The sequence below is a fragment of the Triturus cristatus genome, chromosome 3_1 (assembly GCF_964204655.1).
Source record: "Triturus cristatus chromosome 3_1, aTriCri1.1, whole genome shotgun sequence".
NCBI lineage: Eukaryota > Metazoa > Chordata > Amphibia > Caudata > Salamandridae > Triturus > Triturus cristatus.
In genome coordinates, this window is record NC_140583.1 from 612,709,760 (window position 1) to 612,734,261 (window position 24,502).

At 46.4% G+C, this 24,502-nt stretch overlaps 1 protein-coding gene across 2 annotated transcripts in view; it reads left to right on the forward strand.

The window, feature by feature from the left end:
• LRRK1 (leucine rich repeat kinase 1) overlaps positions 1-24,502 on the forward strand; it is an 800,699-nt gene that overhangs the window by 414,577 nt on the left and 361,620 nt on the right. For both annotated transcript variants that reach the window (XM_085644543.1, XM_085644544.1), the window contains exon 10: positions 6,778-6,915. In XM_085644543.1, the coding sequence (XP_085500669.1) occupies positions 6,778-6,915 (138 nt within the window). The remainder of the gene's footprint in view (positions 1-6,777; positions 6,916-24,502) is intronic.

Consider the following 24,502-nt stretch of genomic DNA (forward strand, 5'->3'; position numbering starts at 1 on the left):
GTGGGCCAGGCTGTACTAAAAACACTGTTCCAAACTACTGCAACGGATACCGGTGGTCGCCGCTAGGGTTGGGTACTGCTATATACTCTATGCACAGTGTATAATCTGCAGCTCATATGCCTCGAACGGAATATGCTACTTACCAGTATGCATCTGTTCTTGGCATGTAGAGCTGCAGATCTATACACGCCCACCCGCCTCCCCGGCTGCCTGTATCCGTTCCAGTCTTATCTTATTTAGATACAACACACATGGGTTTCTTTACTGTTACCACTACGCTCCATCTTTCCCTGCTGGCGAAAAACAATCTGAGGATGGACCGAAGCCCATGCGCAATACGAACCAAGGGAGGAGTCACCGAACTCGTGACTTCCAAAGACTTTCCAAGAGGAAAAACAAACTGCAAACATCCGGGCCCAACACCAGATGGCGATCTATGCACAGTGTATAGATCTACAGCTCTACATGCCAACAACAGATGCATACTGGTAAGTAGCATATTCCTTTTCCTGCATGGTCAAAAACTGCAGTTTCCCTGTCTCATTTAAAGTTTGGGAAATTGTGATTTTTCAGGCAACCAAACCTCTGCTGTTTCCCCCAGCCAAAACCTCTGATCTGGCTTCCTCTTTCACAGTGCTGCTGGTCAGTGCATCAGAGGGCCTGCCTTACTTAGGTTAGGATGTCCTGGACACGTTTTTCCTTCCACTTTCCTTCATTCTTGGTATGGTGGACCGGAGCAGGAAAAAATTGATGGCATCATTATCCGGAAGAATACTCATTATCAGGAAGAATACTCATTATCAGGAAGATTACTCATTATCAGGAAGAATACTTATTATCAGGAAGAATACTCATTATCAGGAAGAATACTCATTATCAGGAAGAATACTCATTATCAGGAAGAATACTTCTGACATCAACTGCTGCGCCATTATCCGCGGAATGGTATGAGACACAAACTTGCGTTGAGCACCATGAGGATTATACTTCATATGCTGATCTAAAAATCAACAGTTACACAAATTTATTTCTATGAGCAATGTAACCTTATTTAGTTTCTTCAAGAAAACATTGTATTACAGGCATTGGCAATGCCAATAGGTTTGACTTTGGAATGAAAGTGTTTTTTGTGTCATTGATTGGTTTAAAGCAAACACAAGGAGATGATGGACGGAGCACTGAAACTTTTCAGACACTCACCCCCAGTCACAGATCTGGGTTAAATCCATCATCATTGATTGGTTTAGGCACTAAATAGGTAATCAAATAGCCGATAAGTCCTTTCATTCATCAACTGACTCATTCTTGCATTCACCCATGACACAACCTTAATGCAACACACAAACTCAATAATATATGCTCAAAATATTATTAGAATACAAACAAAAAATAAAGCATGTTGCCTAAATACGTCAGACTTATGCTTGCAATAAGTAAACTAAGCCTGGCAGTGGCTCTCCGTCTTGCTGAGGTATTGTAAATAGTCTATTGTTGTTTTAAAGTTCTAGCACTGCCGCCAAATTCAGGCACAATGCTTTGGCCATCTTGGAGCGGCAAAACAATTATTTACGCTGAACTACAGCCTTCTATAATGATCTCCTGGTTTAAAGGACACGGGCACGTGGAATGTGGCACAATGCAGAAGAAATGCATGGCAAACGAGCAACCTGGTAGCACTTCCTGGAGAGCTGTTGTATCTTCTTAAGAAATATTAAAATAAAAGGAGGAGAAGCAAAGAAATGATAGGGGAACTATAAAAGGAGAAAATTGAAGACTAAAGTACTGGATAACCAGCCCTGACACTGAAGCACACTCATTTTCAGGTTCATGTATACAAGTGATCCGAAAATGCCGTCATTCACAGGGTATGAGGGCCAGTGACTGATGTGGACTGAACCATTACCCTACGAAGAGATAGTGATGAGAATTATTGCAGTACAAATCCCCCCCCCCCACCCACCTACGGTTTTTAGTCGGTAGCTGACACCAAAATACTTCCCTACAAAGATAATCTGTGACATTTAATGTAACAAAAGACCTATCTGTAGGCTTTAGCACAAAGAACTAACAACCCACCCTTAAATGCCTATTGACTTTAACATATGCTTTTCACAATCAATATGTCAGACCTGCTGAGTTTATCTTACTATTCATATTAAACAGATCAGACCAAGGTATCAGAAATATGTTTCTAATGAAGCAATCAAGCCTCTCGCTTTTATCACTGGCTTGTCGCCATAACTAAACGAGACCTCCTGCACTGGCTACACAGTATGCAAAATTACAGTTCGCAAAGCAAAATATTATCTCTCCTAAGAGGGCCTAACAAGGATTCTGATCATGCACATCTGTTATTACCCCAGTTTTTCAGAGGGGATAACCAGCACAAAAACCGTTGCCTGCTACTGTAAGATTTCAAGGAAGAGCTAAAAAGAGATTATTTCAAGAACTATGCTCCGTGCAAATCTTCTCCCCCCTACGATTTGTCAGTGGTGGTAACCGACATCCTTCCCTGCAATGGTAATTTGGGACATCCCATCTCACAATATACCTCTCTCTGTAGGTTTTAATACAGAGTAATACACTCCACCCTTAAATGAGCCTTGACTTTAGAATTTGCTTTTCACAATCGATAGGTCAGTTCTGCTGCCTTTATTGTAACTTATGGTTATAAACAATCAGGCATGTAACTATCCCAAATGTCTGTGCTGATCTGAGACCAGAATGCAATGAGTACTGATCGAAGTGATTTACAGACTGTTAAGACATTGAATCCTAGTTCTAAGTGTAGCCTCTGTGGGGAATTGAGGCAGCGGCCCTTGCCTCTAGCCATCTGCACATGTGGAACAGCTGGACTATTGTATCTACCTGGTCAGGCTTTCCAAACTGTGCATAGTGCACTGAGCATCTCCTAATGCGTGCACCGCTTAGTTTGTTCAGGCTGCCTCAAAGTTTGCCTTCTCATCTTTGGACACTGGGACTATGCAGTGCCTATGCAGAGACGGCTCCCGTACGTGCCCTTCAGTTTTCACCATCTCGTTTACGAGTCTACCCTCAAATCTACGGCTCTGGAAGCCACACTGAGCATAGGGAGGTCTGAAAACACGCCTTTCGTGCTTCGATTACAAGCTAATATTCTTGGAAAAGTCCATGAAAAATGTCTCTTGTGCTGGAGAATAATCACAGGAAGTGCTACATACTTATATTTTTGAACACTATAAAATATTGTCAACCTACAAAATATTTGTGGTCATGTTTAAGCATTTATTGAACTGAATTATAGATTGTACAAATGAAGGACACGATGAATTGACATGCTTACCCTCCACTGGTCTGTGATAGTTCATAAGCCCGGCGTTGCATAGAGGAGGAGGCGCGCGCGCCTGCGGATCCCACCTTCATTGGTAAGTACCTGCAACATTTGTGCAAGCTGTACGACAGGCCGGCGCGTCCATTTTACGACCTGAGAGGCAAGTGAGAAAACATGTTCTCTGCTGCTTCACCAGGGCGGGGGCAGGTTTAGTGCACAGTCTCCAGCCCTCCCACTGCGTTGCTGTAGTTTAAGAAGCATACTAGAGTCCGGGCATTTTTACTGAGCTGTAGTTAGTAGGGGATTTTATGTAACAGAACCCTTTCATCAGAAGCAACATTCATATTTTTATCAACAATAATAGATCCGCCTGCAAAGCAGGTGAAGTCAGTTAAGCGATTCATACAACCTGCTCCTGCCTCCGATTGAGGGCTTTAAGTGGGCCAGGTTCTGCCGGTGCTCAGCACCGGCAGTTCTAAAAAGCTGGTGCTGACACGGGTCTCTATCGGGCTCTCCAGTTTTGCCCTTACCCTCAGGGTGAAAAAAATCTCAACTCTGCATCAGTACCACCCTTCACTACCTTTGATGTAACTTGAAAGAGACTCGCTATAGTACTTTTACAGTCTCATTATTTCAGAACGGAACCATTTCAAAGTTATATACAACACAGTCATTGTTGTTGCTTATTATCTTATGCAACTAACAAACATTGACCAAGCCAATAGTCCTGACCTGCTTTACGTATAATGTTACTTGTTGTATCATATCCAGGTGTTATTTTCTTGTCTGCTCTGATCTGCAGTGGATTTACCCAGTCGAATCTCTGCAATTCAGTATGTTCTCTCATTCACACTCATTCACTAGTACTTGGGGGACTATAGTTTGAAAGGATAAGATGGCAACAGAACTTTTAGCCGCGCCCCCACCCCTTCCCGGAGGGAATCAAGATTGTTTATATACTCATCACTTGGCTCTCTGTCAGGTGTTGAATCCCTCTCTGAATTTGGATCCAAGGAACTGGGAGGACAGGAACATTTAACAATATCTGCAAGATGGCTTTACTTTGTGGTTAGTTCTGGTGATCGTACGTCTGATGTGGCTTTCCATAAGGGCCTTACTTGATCTTTCGGGCAGTGTTTAGGCATTTGAGCCTTTTCCTCTCCATCTATTGTGGTGGTTTTTTTTTATTTCTCATCCAATTTCATAGGCTGTTGGAATGTTTCCCTAATGCAGGCTCTGCAGGACTCATCCTCTGAAACGTTTCATATCTTAGTGTTCTTTTTAGTAATGGTTATTAATACTATCAGGAATTTGGGTGAGTTGGAGGTACCTTTTATGTATGACTTCCACTCTTAGGATGTCCCCCTGTATATTGGTCCTGAGGGTCAGGTCTTCCTTTGTATCAAAGGTGGCATCTTATTTTTCAGTAGGTCAGGAGATTGTGTCTGTGTATTTCTGCCCAGGATGAATGGTCGAATTCCCTTAACCCCTTCAGTGCCCCGCCCTTTCCCCGCCCTGTGCCGGGCGTTGCATTAGCGGGCGGGGTTCATGACGAGATAGTCTCGTCATGGGCACAGCGCAACCGCGCTCCATGACGAGACCATCTCGTCATGGGCACTGAAGCGGTTAACACCAGCATAGTTGCCAATTTCTTGTGCCGCTGTTTACAGTACCACTTTTCAAGCTTTCAGATTGCCTAGTCATCTACTTTGGTTTTGTCCAACAAAGTTACACGTTTTCTACTCCTGACCTGCTCAGCAAGGTGATGGAAGGAATGCTTCAATTAATCTCAGCCACTGCCTGTCACTCTGGCTACAAACCACAAGTTTGCATCCACTATGCCCCTCTAGACAGAGACCTGCCTCGGCAAATCAGTATTGGTCCTAATCCAGTAGTTGTATTACTGACATGAGACACTGGATCATGTCGCCAATCTGCACGGCTGGTAGTTTACTTCTTCAGGCGATGATTGGCCAGCACTGCAGCTTAGGGTGTCTGCTTAGGTATCCCTTAAACAAGTAATCACTACAACAAGGAAAAGTGATGAAAAGGTAATGTCTTGATTACTTACCAGTAATCTGCATTTCTGCAAATCCACCGTTCCTTGTCTCTGTCATCAAAGCCAGGTCCGGTGGCTCAGTCAACCAGTGCCCCAACTCCAGGAAGCTGTGTTATACTTCATAGCCACAGGCTTGAATCCCAGCATGTGCACTCAGCCTTTCATTCTTCCAGATTCGATAACATGAGTCATGTTTTTCAGCGCCAAGATTCCCTTCAGACTGAACGTGCTCTTTTCAAATACACACGCTGTGGTCCACCTGATCTCTTACCTGAGGATATTTCTTTGTAGAGGTGTATAATATAGTGTGTTGATGTAATTCTGTGTTTGTGGCCCTTTGAATCTGCTCCTTTTAAGGTAGAGGGGCATTTTCTGAGTTTAGGGTCCTCACCTAGGCAAGCAAACTCACCTCAAGTCGTTACAGTCTGTAACAAGAAACATGGTCCTAGAGTCGTGGAAATTACTGGTAAATATTGTATGCATTACAATCTGTGTCATGCCGTGCTTAATTGGAGCCGGTGGTTTCTGGTGCTAAGCACCCTCACTTAATTAGTTTCCGGTGCTCGGCACTTAATTCTCATCACCACACTTATGACATTTGCCACATGGTGGCGCTGTTAATCTAATTCGCAGATGAGAACAGTAACGGTTGTTAATGAATACAATATACATAAAAAAAATACTTATACCTGCCTCCCCAGCCATTCCTTTAGCCTTGGGGACCTGGAATAATCTGAACTGTCGCACTTGCAGGCGAGAGAGATGGTTAGTAGTTGTTTTGGTGCCGTCATTGGCAGCGATGAGTGGGCAATGGGTGGTGCAAGCTGCAGTGGCCTCGTGGTCAGGGCCCTGGCACTTATTATTTTACAAATTACACACTGGTTTCATGGTCCAGACGTGGTGTCAGAAGAGGTAACTGACGACACGGATTGATGCAAGAAGTGGAAAAGACAACAAGAGTTGTCACTCGATTAGCTCCTGCATCTGCTGTGTTTTTAGTATGTTTTAAAAAGCTCTGATACTGCAGCTCCTCCTTGCCATTTTGGTCAAAGTAAAGCTTTGTCCATGAAGACGTTGAACAAAACAGCCTAAAATTGACTGCATTGGCTTACCACAAGCTTATACGAGTTCACTCGCAGTAGGACAACCGATGAATGGTGCAAACTGATGTGACTTTTCATTGAACCTTTCAGATGCATAAAACCAAAACCTAAAGTGAGCTGCGCCTTCCAGGTAACTCCATCCCTATTGAATTTATACTGGACAGATTTCTATTCTGTGCTAGGGACTGGTGCAAATGAACTTTTTTTTGTTGCTAAAGCAACAGTGGCTGCTTTTGAACAAAGCTAGAATCTGTAATTTTGCACACCACTGATGATGCTAACGTCTTATGATCTTTCCTTCCTAGAAATACTGCAGAGCATCTAGAAATGCAATTGAGATCCTCCCAGACACACTGACTGTGTTCTGGAAAAATCATCTCAAGGAAGTGGATTTTTCTGAAAATGTACTCAAAGAAGTGCCACAGGGACTGTTTCAGCTGGAAGTGAGTACCAAAGGACCCTAGAAGTCTGTCATTTGTCTGCGAATGAAATGTGTAACTAATTGAGAAACGATTATTAACAGGGAACATCGAAAGTGAGGAAGTGAGTCATTGTCACATTTTTATTAGGGTAAAGTTAGAGCTTTGAGTATGCATTGGAAGTGCCACAGAATTGCTGAAATCACACAATCAGATCAATTTGTTACATTTGTAGGCATATTATTCTATTTCTAAAACAGCCGTGCATAGAACTTTATAACTTGGTAGGACAAATGTAATGTTATGAACAGCCGCGGCCCTTGCACGTAAGAGCGGTGGGGCCGGGGGGACAATTTGACAGACAACCACGAGGGAAAATTAAATAAATAATTATTTTTTTCCTCGTGGTCGTCTGTCGAAATTTAAAGGGCCGGTCTGAAAAGGAGTTAAAATAAGGAAAGGAAGGACCAAGGAGAATGACAAATTGTATGAATAAAGTTGGTTGAAATTACATGGGTATAAGAAAAAAATAATGCAGTCTGAAAAGGTAAAGTCAAGGAGACCGAAACACAAAGTTGACAGGAGGAAGAAGCAATCATTTTGACAAATAATGATTGCACTTTTATATAAATGTATTGAGGAAAAAGGGGGGGGGAGAGAAAGAGGGAGTGGGGGGTTGGAAAAGAGGGAATGCGACATGAGAAGGGACAAGGGAATAAATCGACCAGGGTTCAGAAGGGAAAAAAGGAAGGAAGAAGGACAATTCTGAAAAACACTTGTTGCGTAGTCATACAATTACATAAGTTTAAACATTTAGAGCATGAAGAAGAAGATGTTAATACTTAGGATGAGACAACAATATTTAGCAATACATGGAATAACATGTTTAGATGAAACAACAACAAATTCATGCAGGGAGGGCATTGTAGTAATCAACAGAAAATACGACAATCGATAATGCATCTAGTTATGTACAGTGGGTGTAAGCTAGAGAAAAGATAGGGCCCTTTAAATGTGGATGGTGTTATGCCACTCATCTAGGGTGTTAAGTCCGTGGTTAACTGAATTACAGCGTGTGATCTGTCTGCATTCACACCTGGTCAGGAGTTGTTGTAGATTGCCACCACGTAGGGGCGGTGTAGGTTGGTCAATAATTTGCCAGACCATGTCCGTTTCGCTGTGGTGTTTTTCTAGTTGACAGAATATTTGAAATCAAACGTAATTCTACTGGGTCTGCAGATTCGCAATACCCCTGGCATCTTCACACAAGACCCCAAGTTTATTATGTGATTGTCGTATTTTCTGTTGGTTGCTACAATGCCATCTCCGCATGAATTAGTTGTTGTTTCATCTAAACATATGTTATTTCATGTATTGCTAAATATTGTTGTCTCATCCTAAGTATTAACATCTTCTTCATGCCTTAAATGTTTAAACTTACGTAATTGTATGACTACGTACTATGTACTTATTAGAGTTGCGGTGCGATTAAGGGCAACTAGAGAGCAAGTCTGATCGCCATTATCTCAAATGAAATGTTTTACTTAGTCTCCCTTTTACCATATATGTAGTAGCAGTCAGGATCCTTGTAGTGATTTAATTGTATTTTTAACTGATTGTATATATGTGCTTTTATGATGTTTTTTAATCATCGAATAAAGATCGACTGACTGACTGTATGACTACGCAACAAGTGTTTTTCAGAATTGTCCTCCGTCCTTTCATTTTTCCCCTCTGAAACCTTGTCGATTTATTCCCTTTAGGTGTCACCACAGGTTGCAGCTGTGACCCCTGGCTTTTTCCCTTGCGACCTCTCACTTTAGAGGTGGCAAAATCAGTGCCTATAACAGTGGCAGCTTGTCCTTATGGACGTCAGTTGTAGCTCTACGCTGTTTGTTTTTTGTCAATTTTTTTTATCACTCTAATAGTCAATAATATTACATTATTCTCTATTAGTTTCATAAAACATGGAGTACAATTAGCTGGAATATGACCTTCCCTTACAGCTGTGCTAAGTAAAAATAAAAAAAAATGTTTTTACTGTGTTTTGTGTGCGTGCCTCCGGTTATGTGTTTATGCGAGAGAGGGTGTGTGTATGTATAAGCATGTGCACGTGTTAAAGTGAATGGCAGAGGTCGTGTGATGTCATTTCCGCTACCCCAGGCATTTTGGTAAACTGACATCTATGGTGCTGCAGCTCCCCTTCTTCCAGCGCCTTTGCATTGTATTGTCAGTGACTGCTGTTGGTAGTTTTAGGAGCTAGATGAAACGTTGAAATGGAAACTAACGGCTCGATCTAAAGGAATACAACCGAATTTTCTAAAAAAAGAAGAAAAAAAAATCACGTCTACGTACAGTGTAGGGATCAACTAAAAAATAGTCATTAACAAAGATACAGGCATGTAGTGCTTTCCTCTCCTCACTAGAGGGCAGAAGAATACTATTAATTCTGTGCTCACCTTTCGCGCGTTGCTGCAGGCAAAAACTGAACAAATACGTTTTACAAGATGTACTTTAATAATACCTCCGACATTTCCTAAAATGTCAAGGCAATTTACAGCTAAGTTAAACATTGTGATTACCCAATTACAATGTACTAAACTACCAGTGGCACAGCCACAACACTGCCAACAGTGAAACTTGCCACGCACATATGATATTTTTTTTTCTGTCTGCCATGTGGCAGCGTCTTCCTGCCCAGTCTGAGGAGCTCACGGAGGGGGGGGGGAGGGGGGGTTGGGGGGGTACCGCAGCCTCGCATATACCACCCGATGCCCGGTCATAATATCACGCTCAGACTGTCTTTGGCAGAAGAAAAGGGCCGCGGATTTATAACTTGTCTATTTATTTCGCCGGTTATCTAGTGTTTTTTCATGGACGCTGGAGTTACTGGATATAGTAATGATTGAAGCACTTACTTCTGGACTTTTTATTTTTTTATTTGTGTGTGGATAGCGCTCGCGCTATAGCCGGACATTTTCCGAGCTCGTGCAATGGAATGGTGGTTGGGGAGTTACTGCAGTAGTTAGTGTGTGAATCCTCCTAGAAGAGTCAGGGTATCTAGGGAAGTTGGTCAGGTGAGGGAAGGTCTTCAGCCCTCTCCCGAGTTCCCTAAACCCAGAATCCAGTGGCGGGAGAGGGAGTTTCAAAGGCTGGTGCCTTGTGAATGCACCAAACTGTGTCTTAGAACTGAAGCTGGAGCAGGACACCCTTCTGGGAGTCCGACTTTAAACCTCCAGCCTGAATGGCAGGGTCTGGTTGGGAAGAAAACCGGCCCTAGCGCCACAAGAAAATAAGTTACCTATGTTCGCACATCGCACCCTTTTGTAAAGTATTGCAAGATTTTAATAAGGGAGCTACTTTTGGGGGAAGTGTGTGGCCAATGACGCACTTTAAATCTTGTGGGACCTGTAATATTAATATTGGTCAAGACTGGAAACTAGGCTGACCAACTGCCATTGGTGCAAATTCAGGACGGTGAGTGTAAAAATTCAGGACAAAGGGTCAAAATTCAGGACACAAATTCAGGACAGGAGGTAAAAATTCAGGACAAAACTTCAGGACAATAGATAAGTTTTACAGACACATCAGAGGAGGTCGCGCAATAGTATATAAGTAAGCCCACATATTCAACCATTTGCAAACCTATCCATCATGTATCCTTCCATCTATCATTTCACTCACTCACTCATCCATCCATCCATCCATCATCCATCCACCCTATCCATCTGTACTCATCCATCCACTCTTCTACCCATCCATCCATTCACTCATCCATCCAGCTATTTACCCATCCAGCCATCCTTTCACTTACTCATCCAGTCACCCAGTCACTCATCCTTCCACCCACCCATCCACCCTTTCAGTCATCCATCCATCCTCCCTTTCTCTCTCCTTCGACCCTATCACTCATCCATCCTTTCTCTCATCCATCTATCCTTTCACTCCTTCACTCATCTATTCATCCTTTTGTCCATCTACCCTCCCTTTCACTCACTCACTCATCCTCACATCCACCCTTTCACTCATCCGTCCATCCATTCACCCTTGCACTTATCAATTCATCAATCCATCCATCATTTCACTCATACATCCACTCACTCATCATCCATCCTTTCACTCATCCATCCTTTCACTCATCCATCCTTTCACTCATCCATCCACCCTTTTACCCATCCAGCTACCCTTCCACCCATACATCCAGCTATTTACCTTTTCTCTCATCCATCCTTTCACTCATCCATCCTTTCACTCATCCATCCTTTCACTCATCCATCCACCCTTTTACCCATCCAGCTACCCTTCCACCCATACATCCAGCTATTTACCTTTTCTCTCATCCATCCTTCCACTAACTCATCAATCCATCCATCCTCTCTCATTCTCCATCTATTCAATCTTTAATTCACCCATTCACTCTTTCACTAATTCATCCAGCCATCCACCCACCCCTTCACTTACTCACTCGCCCACCTTTCCATATTAATTTTGAGCGGATCCTTTTTGAGAAGAGGCCCATCAAGAACTTCACCCTCGCTGCAGGAGCCATTCCAGGACTGGGGCAGAAGCCACCCAGGGCGGAGACCGGATCCACCACAGGGGGGACAGGAGCCATCACAGACGGGGGAGGGGGGAGGGACTGGAGCCACCACATGGGAGGACAGGAGCCATCACTGGGGGGGGCAGGAGCCATCACAAGAGGGGGAACAGGATCCACCAGGGTGGGCACAGGGGTGGGCATGCAGTATTCAGGTATCATCTTGGCCCTTCCAGGGTGGGGGTAGGGCTCCCTCCTGGACAAGACAACGAGAAGACAGGCTCTCTTTCTAAAATGTTAGTTTTGCCACCCCACACTGATGTACAGTACTTAAAGGAGATTCTCCAAGAGAACTGATTTAACGGATTGTCCTCCATACTTTGTTAATCAGTGTGGGTGCGATTGTGCCATTTCTTTATTTTATTACATTATAGACTGCATGTTTGAAGGACCGAGGTTTGCTTACAATTTAGTGACAGTAATTAAGCTCTGTGAAGAGAACCACGTGCTGCCGAGGTGTAATCGGGGCCGGTTCTAGGATGTTTGGGGCCCTGGGCAGAAAGGGAATGTGTGAGGCCCCTCTAAATTGCAGAGACATGACGCATTCAGGGCTGTTTGCATCTGAATAGATGCCCCTGCAGCTGCAGCCCCTCCCTCTCAGTCACCTTCAAAACCTCTTAACAGCTCATCAAGGGCTGAAGGTGTGAGGGTTGCCATCCCGCTGTGCCTCTCCAATGCTGCTGGGTATCTGAGCCTTGGTACAGCATCGGAGTCAAGAAGGGAGGTGGGTGGAAGCTGTGCCGCTTTTAGGGTGGTGCGACCGGTGCCTGGTTAAAATTACGGACAAATGGCGTCCGTTAAAGAATCCTTCACGGACAACGGACAGACGGCCGAAATTACGGACTGTCCGTGAAATTTACGGACGGTTGGTCACCCTACTGGAAACATTGCAGCTCTAAAAACTGAATATTTACTTAGAGTTTCAATGTCTTTCTCTAGGAGCCAAAGTACCCTTTCCAACCACGTCCTGGACTCTGATTGTGACGTAGATCAGAAACCTAGCACAATGCATGAGGGGAAAGTGTTAGGTTGGGATCTCTGGGATAAAGTCCTGTAATGACAAAAAAAGAGAAATCATACCTCAGGAACATCCTTCCACTCTTGATGATTCACAGCAGTGGGGTTGGGAAGAATAGAACCTATTTTGACAGTTATTTTCCGATAGCATCTGCGCTTGTCTGAACGTGGTATGAATCTCACATCATCCGTTACAATCAAAATCAAATATGTATGCATGATCACATGTTTTTTCCCCCGGAGTTTTATATAGGGCGAACTTGACCCAGAGGTATCGGGTATCCGAGCGCTTTACATGAGCACCAGTTGTGTTACACACGGACACATAATTATTTTATTTTTTTGGTTAGGCACAGGGAGATTAAGTGATTTGCCCAGAATCACAGGATGTTGAGCATCATTGCCGAGACTCTAAATCGGTTCCCCAAATTCGAGGTCAACCATTAGGCCCAATCCTTCCCCAGTTTCAGATATTGTACGTGACGCAAAACTTTGCAATATACATCAAGATGAATTGAGACTATAACGTCGTATGACACATAGCACAGGATTTTTTTCCAGAATGTTCCACTTAGTTTGTGCTATAAAATAAGACACAATAATCTTTGGGAAAAATCAATGTTAATTTACTAAACATTTCGGCCCAGGTTTATCATAGAGTTGTGTTGCCCTTGCGTCACACAAGGTAATGCACTGGCAGCGCAACACTAAAGTCAGATTTACCAAGTGACGCAAGGCCACCTTGCGGGTCCTGCATTATGTAGTAAATCTGGAGTAACGCCTGGCAGCGCAAGTTGCTGCCTTGTATTACTCTGCCCCAGGGAGGCGTTCCTTGGGTGGAGTGTGGGTGTTCCCAGGCATCCACCCATGGATTTTGGCGCAATTCCAGATTTACCATTAGTGGTTGATGTGGGAATACGTCAAAATGCTACGCCTTCCCAAGAAACGTGAAACAAGGAGAAATATCTTTAATTCTCCTCGTTTTCGCCTCTTTCTACGTTTGCTGCAGAATGCAGCACACGTAGAAAGAGGAAAAAGTCTTGGAGAATTGTTTTTGTGCAGGAGGGTACCCCTTCGTGCACAAAAACAATCCTGCCTGCAATGCAGGAACTCTTGCTCCATGGTGCAAGGGTACCTGCATTGGCACAATGTAGTACATTGTGCACCAGCACAAGAAAACGACGGGAATGCGCCCTATAATGTTAAATATGGCACATTCCTACCCTCTGCATTTCACAAGGTGTCTTGATGCAATGCACGAGAGTCTGATACATCTGGCCCTTCTTCAGCATGCAGAAAGAAGCCTGTCATTCTCACCTTTTGACCCAAACTCTAAAGCAGGACCTTGTCCAAAATAAGTCACAAATATACTTCATTTAGTGAATACATTAGGACAAAATATTATTTAACACATGTTTACATGTCTTATCTGGGTGCTTACTGTTACCCAGCTCAATGGTACTAAAGTCTAGTCAATGGAGCTTTATTGTGGATAGCCCCTTATGTCCTGATTTCTAACCTACCAGATACGTGGCATGCCACATGGCAGGAGATCCCTCTCCCCAGTCAAATCCACACACTGGCATACCTCCCTCACCTTCGTTCACGATACTAAGAGCTACTTGACCATTCAGCATGTCTCGAAGCCGTAGCCTTTCCTCTAAATCTGTCTCCTAACTGCTACAGACTTCCATGCAAACTCTATCACCTTAAAGCATCCTTTCCAGTCTACATAACCAGGCCATAGCACACAAACGTCCCGTACGTTTATTCACACTCTGGGTTCCGGACTCGTATCATAAGAAATTGAAACTTGTTATGAAATCAACAAGAAGCAACATAATGTATGCGTATGAATTTTGTGTATCTTTTTTTCTGTTCCATAGATCTAAAACTGCGGTATCCATCATACGTTTAAGAGTTCTGAATCCATGGCAGACTTTCAGGATAATTGCTGAATGTGTATTTGAGTTTTATCCAGATTCATTGTATTTTATGTGGATATCATGAAAATCCGGCATGGATCTCACCATCCTGGACCTACACATGCCCTTATCTCTTTCAACTCTGGAATGGCACAAACAATTACTGCATCATATGTCCACATTAACATAGAATAATAACACATAATATTGCAAAATTGAACCAAACAAAATTCCTAACTGCAGAACAACATTTCTTGTGCATTCATAAATAACTCCCTTGTTTGCATTTTTGGCAAGACCTTCAAATACCTTTTGTACAGGAATAATAGACAAAGGACATTTTTGTGTGCAGAAAGAGCCTGGAAAACGACCGTAATAATATTGGTTCTGATCTATTCCGTGCTGATTCACTAAGACTAACAGGCTGGCGACACAACACAACCTGGGTGCAGATGGGCAACTCGGATAGTGAATTGAGTGGTTGCTGGAGACTTGGGGTCTCCTCTGCAAGATGCATGATCTTCTCGTGCATGGACCTGGGAAACTTCAGAGTTCTGCTCTGGTTGCACCACCTTCCAAACTGAACCATCTGCCATGACATGGAAACGTTGTAAATGGTCCCCATGACCTCCAGTTAAATAGTAACAGACATCAATATTATTGGTTCAGTGGGCCCCTCAGGCCTCGGTGTTGCTGTAGCTGCTGACCCATTGACAGGTAAATGCATACATTGGAAGCTGATTTTGGACTTCACCTCTCTGCTCAAGCAATGCTCTCAATGATTTAATAATAGAATAAAAGGGCTAAAAATTCCAGAATGAAAAGAGAAATCCATAGCTGGGTGAGCTGCCCATGCATTGACCTGGGAAACTTGGGAGTTCTGAACCGACGGCACCCCTGACGTCTGTGATGTGGGAGCAGTGGCATACCATGGATGTCATGGCCCTATAGCAGGCAAGGACAATGGCTTTCCCTGACCTGTGGTTGGGTAGCAACAGTCAATGAATGGTTCAGTGAGCCCCTCTAAGGCGGGCACTTCATTAGATGGAACCCTGGGTGAAACCAAATTTGGCATGCTCTCCTGCTCTACCTCCACCAAGTGCTTAAACAACAGCCAACTCCCACTATCCCCAACTTCCACCCAGAGGGTTTGCACTGGTATTTAATGGATTGGTCCACTATTGTACAGTGATATCTATTAGCTCTGGATGATTTTCCTTTAGCTTAAGTAGCTCTCTGTATAGAAAAGGTATGAGCCCCTGCTCCAGATCCTGGCTCAGATGAAGGAGTAGCGTGTGCATATTGGAATCCATGATCATGGTGAACCTCAACAGTGCGGCGGTATCTTGGAGAGCGGAACCCAGGATTTGGAATGTAGTCGACTGTTCAAGTTGGAATGAATCCTGAGGCGTTTCCTGTGTAAGACACTAAGCAGTGACCAGGTCCTATGTTGACTCTCAGGGGCATATTTCAGACGGAAGCGCGTCACTCCGAGCTCCCAGTGGCGATCCCACAATGAACAGAAGGTGGATGGAAAGGCCAGTCTGGCAGATGAAGGTAATCATCTTGAAAGTTTGATTAAGCCAACATTCCCCTACATGAACCAGTGACAGAAGCCACTGCACAGTGAACAGTTTGAAGTAAGGGAACATCCCTAAGCAGTTGATTCCCCCTTCAAGTCTATGACTAAGCGGTGGTCTCTGGGTAATTTCAAGACCAGGAACATAATTGAATACCATCAATGGATCTGTTCTGCTACTGGAACTTCATGATTAGGGCCCTTATGCTCTCCTCCAGACAGTGGCATAGCAAGATGGGGGGAGAGGTCCGCCCCGGGCGGCACGAGTTTTGAGGGCGGCGGCCTCCTCCTGCTCTTACCTGCCATCTTGGGGCAGCAATCACCCCCCTCTCTCTTCAATGCGGCTGCGGGTGGCAACGGGAGGGACCACCATGGCAAATAATAAATGAATGAAATAAGCTTGTTGCAGAGTACATACAGAACTGAAGTGTCCGGTGGACACTGTCCGGGCCCTCTGACTTCTGGAGCCCAGAACAGTAAGGTCAGTCAGCCTTGCATTCTGGAAGAACTCTCCGGAACTGCCCTCCTGAAGGCAAGTCTTGTTAGCAGCTTGTAGATTCTTCAAGGATTGTTATCAGTAACAGAGCTTCCTGCACTTCTCAAAGTTGGAACTTCTTGGCCGGCCTCTGGTTTTTTATAAATTTATGAATAACCCACAGTCCTCTCCTTGTCAAACAGTTCATGACTCAAGAAAAGTAACGGGCTTGACCTCTGTGCCTTGTCCACTTCAGACATTTGAAATAATTTCACCTCCAGGTAGGCTGAACCTTAGACAGTCCTCCCTTTCCTGAATGCCCACGGACGTCCCATTGGAAGTCTTTGACTAGCCACTTTTAGACATAAAAACTGATTCACCAAAAAACAGATTCTAGTTGGCACAGTATCCCTTCCAGGCTACCTTAACCCTCTTGTCCACAGTGTCAATGAGGACTAAGTCCTCTGCAAGCACTGCTGTCTGGTGAGTCTGGAGAGCAAGTGCAGGTTTTTAGGTCACGAACTGAGAGACATTCCAGCCATTCTTCGCCAAGAGCTAAAGATGCCTCACGAGCCACGCAACTGACTTCAGTCTTGTCTTGCTCAAGAGTCGAAGGTATCCCAGGAAATGTGGAACTATCATCTGCTCTGGGTCGTTCCACTTCCTTATTAGAAGGTCCAGCCAGTGGCGTAACAAAACGTATGCCCCCCCCCGCAAAGTACAGGAAGGGGCACCCCTCCCGATTAATTCAGGAGCTCTCAGGCCAGGGTACTATGCTGAGGAGGCCCCCTGGACCACGGCGGCCACCTGCACTGCGGGGGCCTTTGTTATGCCAATGGGTCCAGCACAGCTGGACTCGCAGGAAGCTTACGCACAACACACCAGTGGAACTGCCTGAAATAATATCCACTAGAACTGGGTTGCTTCTCTTCTGCACACAGTTAGGACTGGAGAAGAGGTAGCCAAACTTATCCTTCCAACCAGCTGTCTATTTGCCCCAAGGGGTGGAATGCACCTCCAGTGATTGGTCATCCTCAACTCACAACCTTAGCAAACATTTCAACTAATTTCTAAGAGGGAAGAGAGAGTGAACGGATGACATCTGCTCTCTCATCTCAGCCTTCCCTCTTTCCTCAAACCAGACGGTTTGCAATACTTTTGAGAGTGCTTAGCCCATTGTCGCATCCCCACACCAGACAAGAGGGCAACAAACACCAAGCCAAGATGTGAACATTAAAAGTGGGATGGACCAACCACCAGACCCCAGTCCAGCTGACGTTGTATTCCCTGTGATCAGTCACACAGCACTTAATGACAACAGAAGCAGTTACATGGGGCAAAAAATGAGAACCTGCATTGCTTTCACCGTACCCCTTCCAGCAGCATCCAAAGAAGAGGATGGAGGGGCACAACATGCACTCCACGCTGCAGCAGCTAGTGTCCCGGTAACATCTAAGAAGGTGCAAAACACAGACCTCGTATCGCCAGCACCACACAAGTGTCTGGGTCTCGAAGCTGTCAGAGCCTGGGGCAGCCATCCAAGAATGGGCTCTCAGAGAAACAAAGATTATAGCTAGCCAGACCCACATGGTGGACCAGGCTTAATACTTAGGATGGAGTACCTGTACTCGAGGGATTTGAAAAATAAAAAAGCAGTGATTGATATGGGGTGCCTCTCTAGTAGAAATAGGGTCTCCCAGTCTTGCTTCGTAAAAGAAATTAGCTTGGTTGCCTAAAAATTCTGCTCGGAAGCCCGTGGCCGGGGCAATTTAATGTCAACGGGCTCAAAGCCACGGCTGCTTAGTCTTTACTCCACCTCGTGCCTCTTTTGTCCACTGCCAGACACTCCCTGTCCCTTTATCTCACTCTTGTAGGTTCCGGCCTTCTTTCCTTTTTTAAATATATATATATTACCTTTAACACACAGAGATAACAGAACAGCAGTGGCATAGGGAACTAGATACAGCACTATAGTTGAACAGACATTCGACGCATGAGTACCGACAGACCAGCGACACACAGGCGAGGCAAGGCAGCTTTAACCACCAGCGTGACTAGCTGCCCATGGCCCCAGATCCTGGCATGTTTCGTACGTCATCCCTTCCATGTATACACCATTTCCGCTGATGCACAATAGTCCATACCACCAATCCAGTCTTCCAGTGGTGTAGGGTCACCAGTTACGAGTAAAGTCGTGTTTGGCTACTAAACACTCCAGCCAGTGACCTACTGTACCTCGAGTCAACCCATCCCTCATTACTCCCTGCTTCCTAATTTCTCCCTATCTGACGGCTTTCTGTCTTTCCCATTCTCCATTTTCCCATTCTGCTCTCTGTTGCTCTCGGTACATGTCTGATGCAGAAAATAAGTGCCTGCCCCCTAGAATGAGTGCTGGTTGCCCACACCAGCAACCACCAATTAAAATAAAGCACTGGGGACTCCTCATGATGTAAGGCACGGGAAGAGAAAGTATCTTTTTTTATTCCCCTTCTCTCTCTCCCTTCTCGCTCCTACTTTCCCAAGTATCCCCTGTAACTCAGCATCAACTACCTAGCACTATTCAATCTACCCCACTCTACCCTTTAACCTTTGGACTATGTTCCCCTCTTACAGTTTTCCTCTTTGTCTTTTCCTCTATGTATCCACTCCCTCCTTTCCACCTATGTATCTACCCAGCTTCTACCCTTTGCCTTCACTCCACTGTTCCTTGTATCTCTCTTCCATGCTTCACCCCCTACCCTACTCTCTTGTTTTCATTCTGTCATTTATCTCTTTTCTCCCTTCCACATTTTCTCCTATATCTCAAACACCTCCACTTTCTCTCCCCTCTCCATCTATCCCCTGTGCCTTTCCAGTCTCCCTTGTGTCTATGAACCTTCTTCTTTTCCTTACTAATTGTATGTTACCACCCTTTCGTTTACTCTCCCTCTTTTCTCCCCTGTATTTCCCTGATTTTCTTCCCTGCTTAGAGTGAATACAAAGGTAGACTTTTGGTCCTCAAATAAAATGTCGGAGCTGGTGTCCTGTTAAGTGCACTGCAGTTGATGTAGGGCCGGGGCGCAGTCAAGAACCCAACCCCCTCGGTAGTCTGTACCACTGAGCGCTGTGCCCCTGCTCTTCCTCTCAAAAGTTGCCCGCACTTGCTCCACCTTCTCACGCACCGTCCGTTCTTCCTCAAACCTCCTCTTTTGAACTGTTTTCCGTCATTCATCTTCCTCTCAGACATATGCTCCTCGCACATGCACCCAGGGCTTTGAGTGGGATGACAAACCTGGGCGGGGTCTCTCAAAGGGGTGTGGCTGATGTAATTAAGGGCGTGAATAGAAACATGTAAGCTAAAATTCTGTGCCTAGCATTGTGTGCCCTCTGACTGGTATTTTACTGCTTCTGTATTCGCATCCAGATATAGAATACAAGTAACTAGCCATTACTTTTGGCTTGGTCAATGGTTGTTATTTAAATAAGATAACTAAGCAACAACTATGGCTTCATTGTATATAATTTTGAAAATGCGTCCGTTCTGAAATTATGAGACTGTGAAAGAAATATCACGAGCCTCTTTGAAGTTGCATTACAGGCAATGAGTTAAGATGCTGCGGAGATCAGATTTATTTTTCCACCCTGAGTGCAAAAATGGAGAGCCCGATGGGAACCCTTCTCAGCACCTGCTTTTTAGAACTGCGGGTGCTGAACTCTGGCAGGACCCGGCCCACTTAAAGCACTGCATACACCAACCAATTTTATGTCTTGAATACCCTCAGACATTTCATACACGCGCCGCAGCCGCGGTCCGTGCAGGTAACTGCGGTGGGGCCATGTATTTTTCTCTCGGCATCGTCCCTCGAAATCCCGCCTTACACAGCCCCACTGCTGTTACCTGCACAGACCGCGGCTTATGCGCCCCCTCACTCTCCATCCTGTGACACTATGCTGTCACATTCCTTCAGATCACCATATGCACACATACCATCCTCTTCTCTTGCATTTCACTGTTCTCTACCCCATTTCACATTCACAACTTCCTTGACATCTCCAAGTCCCACCTTATCGTCGCACCATTCTATCTAAAATCCTTCACTCTCTGTCCAGCACTCTCTTCTGGACTTCCCAATCAGAGGCGTTCGCACCCCAATGACAGTCCACCTACTGCACAGAGATTTTCCTCTCTGCCCACTCGCCTTTCCATCCAACACCCTCTTACTTGATCTACACATTACCCTTTTGCTCTCCCTTAAATTCAGTCTTCTTTTTCTCGTCTTCTGTTTCTGACACACTTTCACGCTCTGTCGCTTACACGCACAAACACCAAGAATGGCTGTAATTTTTTTACCCTCTTCATCTCCAGTGCAAATATTTTTCAAATATATAAATATTTGCAGTTTTTTTATAGCGCAAACTCGTCCCGAAGGTTTGGAGAGCTTTACATGAGCACCAGTTACATAATACAAAGACACATTCTTTTTTTTTTTTTTTTTTTTTTTAAATGTGTTTATTGACTGCATACAAGGAACAGTGAAATACAAATCCAGGAGCCATCAACCCTATGCCCACCCTTTTGTCTCATCTCGCAATCGATTATATCGGCTGTCCCACATCCCGGAGGCCGGGCATCACCGTGCTAAACTGAGTAACCACCTAATGCCTCCCGAGTGTCCCTCCAGCCCATCTCCGGCATGCGGGGCAGACCCCCTGTCTGCGGTCAGGCTTTAACGCGCTCCTTTCACCAAAGCTTAGGGGACAGTCACTCTTTTTTATGGCTATAGAGCTCCAAACACCCTCCCTCCCCTCACGCTTCCCCCCCAACTCCCCTAACCCACCCTCCCCAACCAAACCCCTGAGGTCCTAAGTCAGTCGCAGTATCGCTCGCATCCCGCACTCAGCCGCCACTCATCTTCAACTAGCGTCACCCGCCCGAACCCTTCCTACGGGAGCTCCCTCTTCTGCAACCTCCGTGTCAGGGCTCCCATCTGGGCTTCCTGCTGCAGCCCCCCGCCCGCTCAGGTAGTCCTCATACAGTTCCCAGAAGTTTTTAGGCCTGCTACGCGGCGGCAGCAACTCGCTGAACCTCTCCGCTTGGGTGCAGCAGTACAGCACATCGCGTTTCCACTGCTCCACCGTGGGCACAGGTCCACGCATCCAGCTCATCGCCACTCGCCGTTTCGCCACTAGCATCCCCATATCAACCAGGCGTCTGGCCGCCCTTGGTACACCTCTTGAATGCCCCAATAGTGCCACTGCCGGGTCCGGAGCTAGCTCCACCCCCGTCACCCCCACTATCTGGTGGCAGACCGCCACCCAATATTTATATATGTCCGGGCATTGCCACGCCAGGTGTAGGAAGTCAGCCGTCGGGTGCCTGCAACGTTCGCATACAGAGTCTTCACGCAGCCCGTATCTATGCAAGCGCTCCGGCGTGTAGTAGTACCTGTTGAGGAATTTGAAATGTACCAGCCGGTGTCTGCCATGCAGAGAGATGCGTCTAATCCCCGTGCAGCAGTATGCCCACATTGCATCGTCAATGGTAATCCCTAAGTCCCTCTGCCAGTCCAGTCTGCATTTTGCGAACTCGTGCACCCTATGAGATTGCGCCATTCTGTACAGCTTAGAGATCAACCCGCGGGGGCTGTCATTCTTAATTATATATGTCAGTTCCTGAACCTCTGCCGGCTCCTCCATATCACTCCCTAACAACTGTCTCCAGGCCTGCCTGACTCTGTAATACTGAAAACGCTGCAATTGCGTGCTCTCCGCGCCCGAGGCTGCCACCGCCGCCCACGTCTTGACTTTGCCGTCAGCAAACATGTCCCCCATGGTGTGTACTCCCATCTCCGTAAGCGCTCTCCGCACTCCCTCCTCTTTGCAAGGGGCCAGCCACACCGCCCAGGCAGTGGGCATTGCCGGTGAATACAGCTGCGCCCCAGAGTCGCGCTGTAGTATACAGTTCCAGGCATGCCTAGTGGAGTTCAAGGAATCTAGAAATCCCGTGCGGCGGTCCGGGTGCTCAAAAATTACCGCTGGGAGCGGCAACGGCGCCGCAAACAATGTTTCCAGTCTGAGATACGGGACAGCTTCGCCCCCGTGTATCCAACTATGCGCCTGAGCTCCCTGTGCCACCCGGTAGTACAGCTCCATGTCGGGTGCCCCAAGGCCACCCATCTGGTAAGGTAGCGTCAGTACCTTCCAGCTGGTCCGCGCCTGCTTGCCAGCCCACGCCAGCCGTAGCAACGACGCCTGTAGCCGCGCGAAGAAAGCACGCGAGAGTACCATGGGGATGTTCATAAAAAGAAACAGGAACCGAGGGAGCACCACCATCTTCATAATGGATATGCGACCCAATAACGAAAGGGGCAGCTTGATCCAGGTCTCCACGTCTTCTTCCAATTTACTTATGGCCCGTCCGTAATTCTCAGAGAGCACCACCTCGGAGTCCCTATGGAGCTGGATCCCCAGGTACCGAACCGGCTCCTCAGACCAATGCAACGGGTACTCCATAGCAAAGGGGGTCGTGACTGGCGTCAGCGGGAACACGATCGATTTATCCCAGTTCACCGTCAGCCCGGAGAGCGCCCCAAAGTGGACTACCTCCCTCAACACTGGAGCTAGGTTATTTTCCGGTTCCCTGACATATAGCAGGGTGTCGTCTGCATACGTGGATATCATTATCTTGTAAGTAGGGAAATTTATGCCTCGAAGACTGTGGTATTCCCGCATAGCGCACGCCAGCGGTTCTGCCACCAGGGCATACAACAACGGCGACAGGGGGCACCCCTGCCGCGTTCCTCTCGTAATTGTTATCGGGTCCGTGACTCGGTCGCCCAAACGTATGCGCGCCGTGGGGCCATTATATAGTGTTCCTATCATTTGCAGGAAGATCGGACCGAGCCCCATGCGCGTCAGGACCTGCCGCATGAATGGCCACTCGACAGAGTCAAATGCCTTCTCCATGTCGAGAAACACAGCGAGCGCTCGCGCCTCTGGGCGAACGTGTTGCATGACGCCAAACACCGTCCGCAAATTATACGTGAGGTTCCTGCCCGGCATGAATCCCGCTTGCTCTGGGGCGACTAGCTCAGGAGCGAGAAGGGCCAGCCGCGTGGCAAGGATCTTGGCGAATAATTTCGTATCCACGTTGAGCAGCGACAGCGGTCGATAGGAGCTGCACTCCTCGGGCGGTTTGCCTGGCTTCGGTATAGCGACTAAGAGTGCTTCGCGCATGGACGGTGGCATAAGCCCCCTCGTGCACATGTCGTCAAACAGCGTCGACATGTGTGGTAAGAGCTGGTCTATGAAAGCTCGGTAGAACGCGACGGTGAGGCCATCAGCTCCAGGGGCACTCTGCGCCTTCATGCCCGCCAGGGCCTCTAGAATTTCATCCCTCTCGATAGGTAGTGAGAGAAACTCCCTGTGTTCGTTCGGTAGGAACGGCAACTTTATATGGTCCAGATAGTCCCCTATGTCGTCCTCCATGCCGGTTTGTTTAGAAGCATAGAGTCCAGCGTAGTACGACCGAAATCGCTCCACCACGTCCTCCTCCTCTGTGAGCAGGGAGCCATCCGCTGCCTTGACCTGCGTGACGGCGGTCCTGCGCCTGCGAGCCTTGAGCAGGTTAGCTAACACCGACCCCGGTCTGTCCCCCTCACCATACACCCTGGCCGTAGCGTACTTCCCCAGGTGTAACACCTCTGCATCAGCCGTTTCGTGATATTCTGCCAGTAGAGCCTTAATCTCCTCAGTAGTGTCATCTCCGCCCGCCTCTAGCAGTTTTGTCTCCAACGCCGCCAGATTACACTCCTGCGTCGCAAGGCGGCGCCGGATACTCCGGAGTACCCCCGAGTGTTTAGCCATCGCCACTCCGCGGATGTGGACCTTGAAGGTCTCCCAGACAGTCTGGAAATCCTCCACGGAGCCCAAATTAGTGGTAAAGAATTGTTCGATCGCAGCCAGTAGCTCCTCCTTGAACAGAGGATCCAGCAGCGAGTAAGGGGGAAATCGCCAAAGGAACGGCGGGGGGGCCTTTC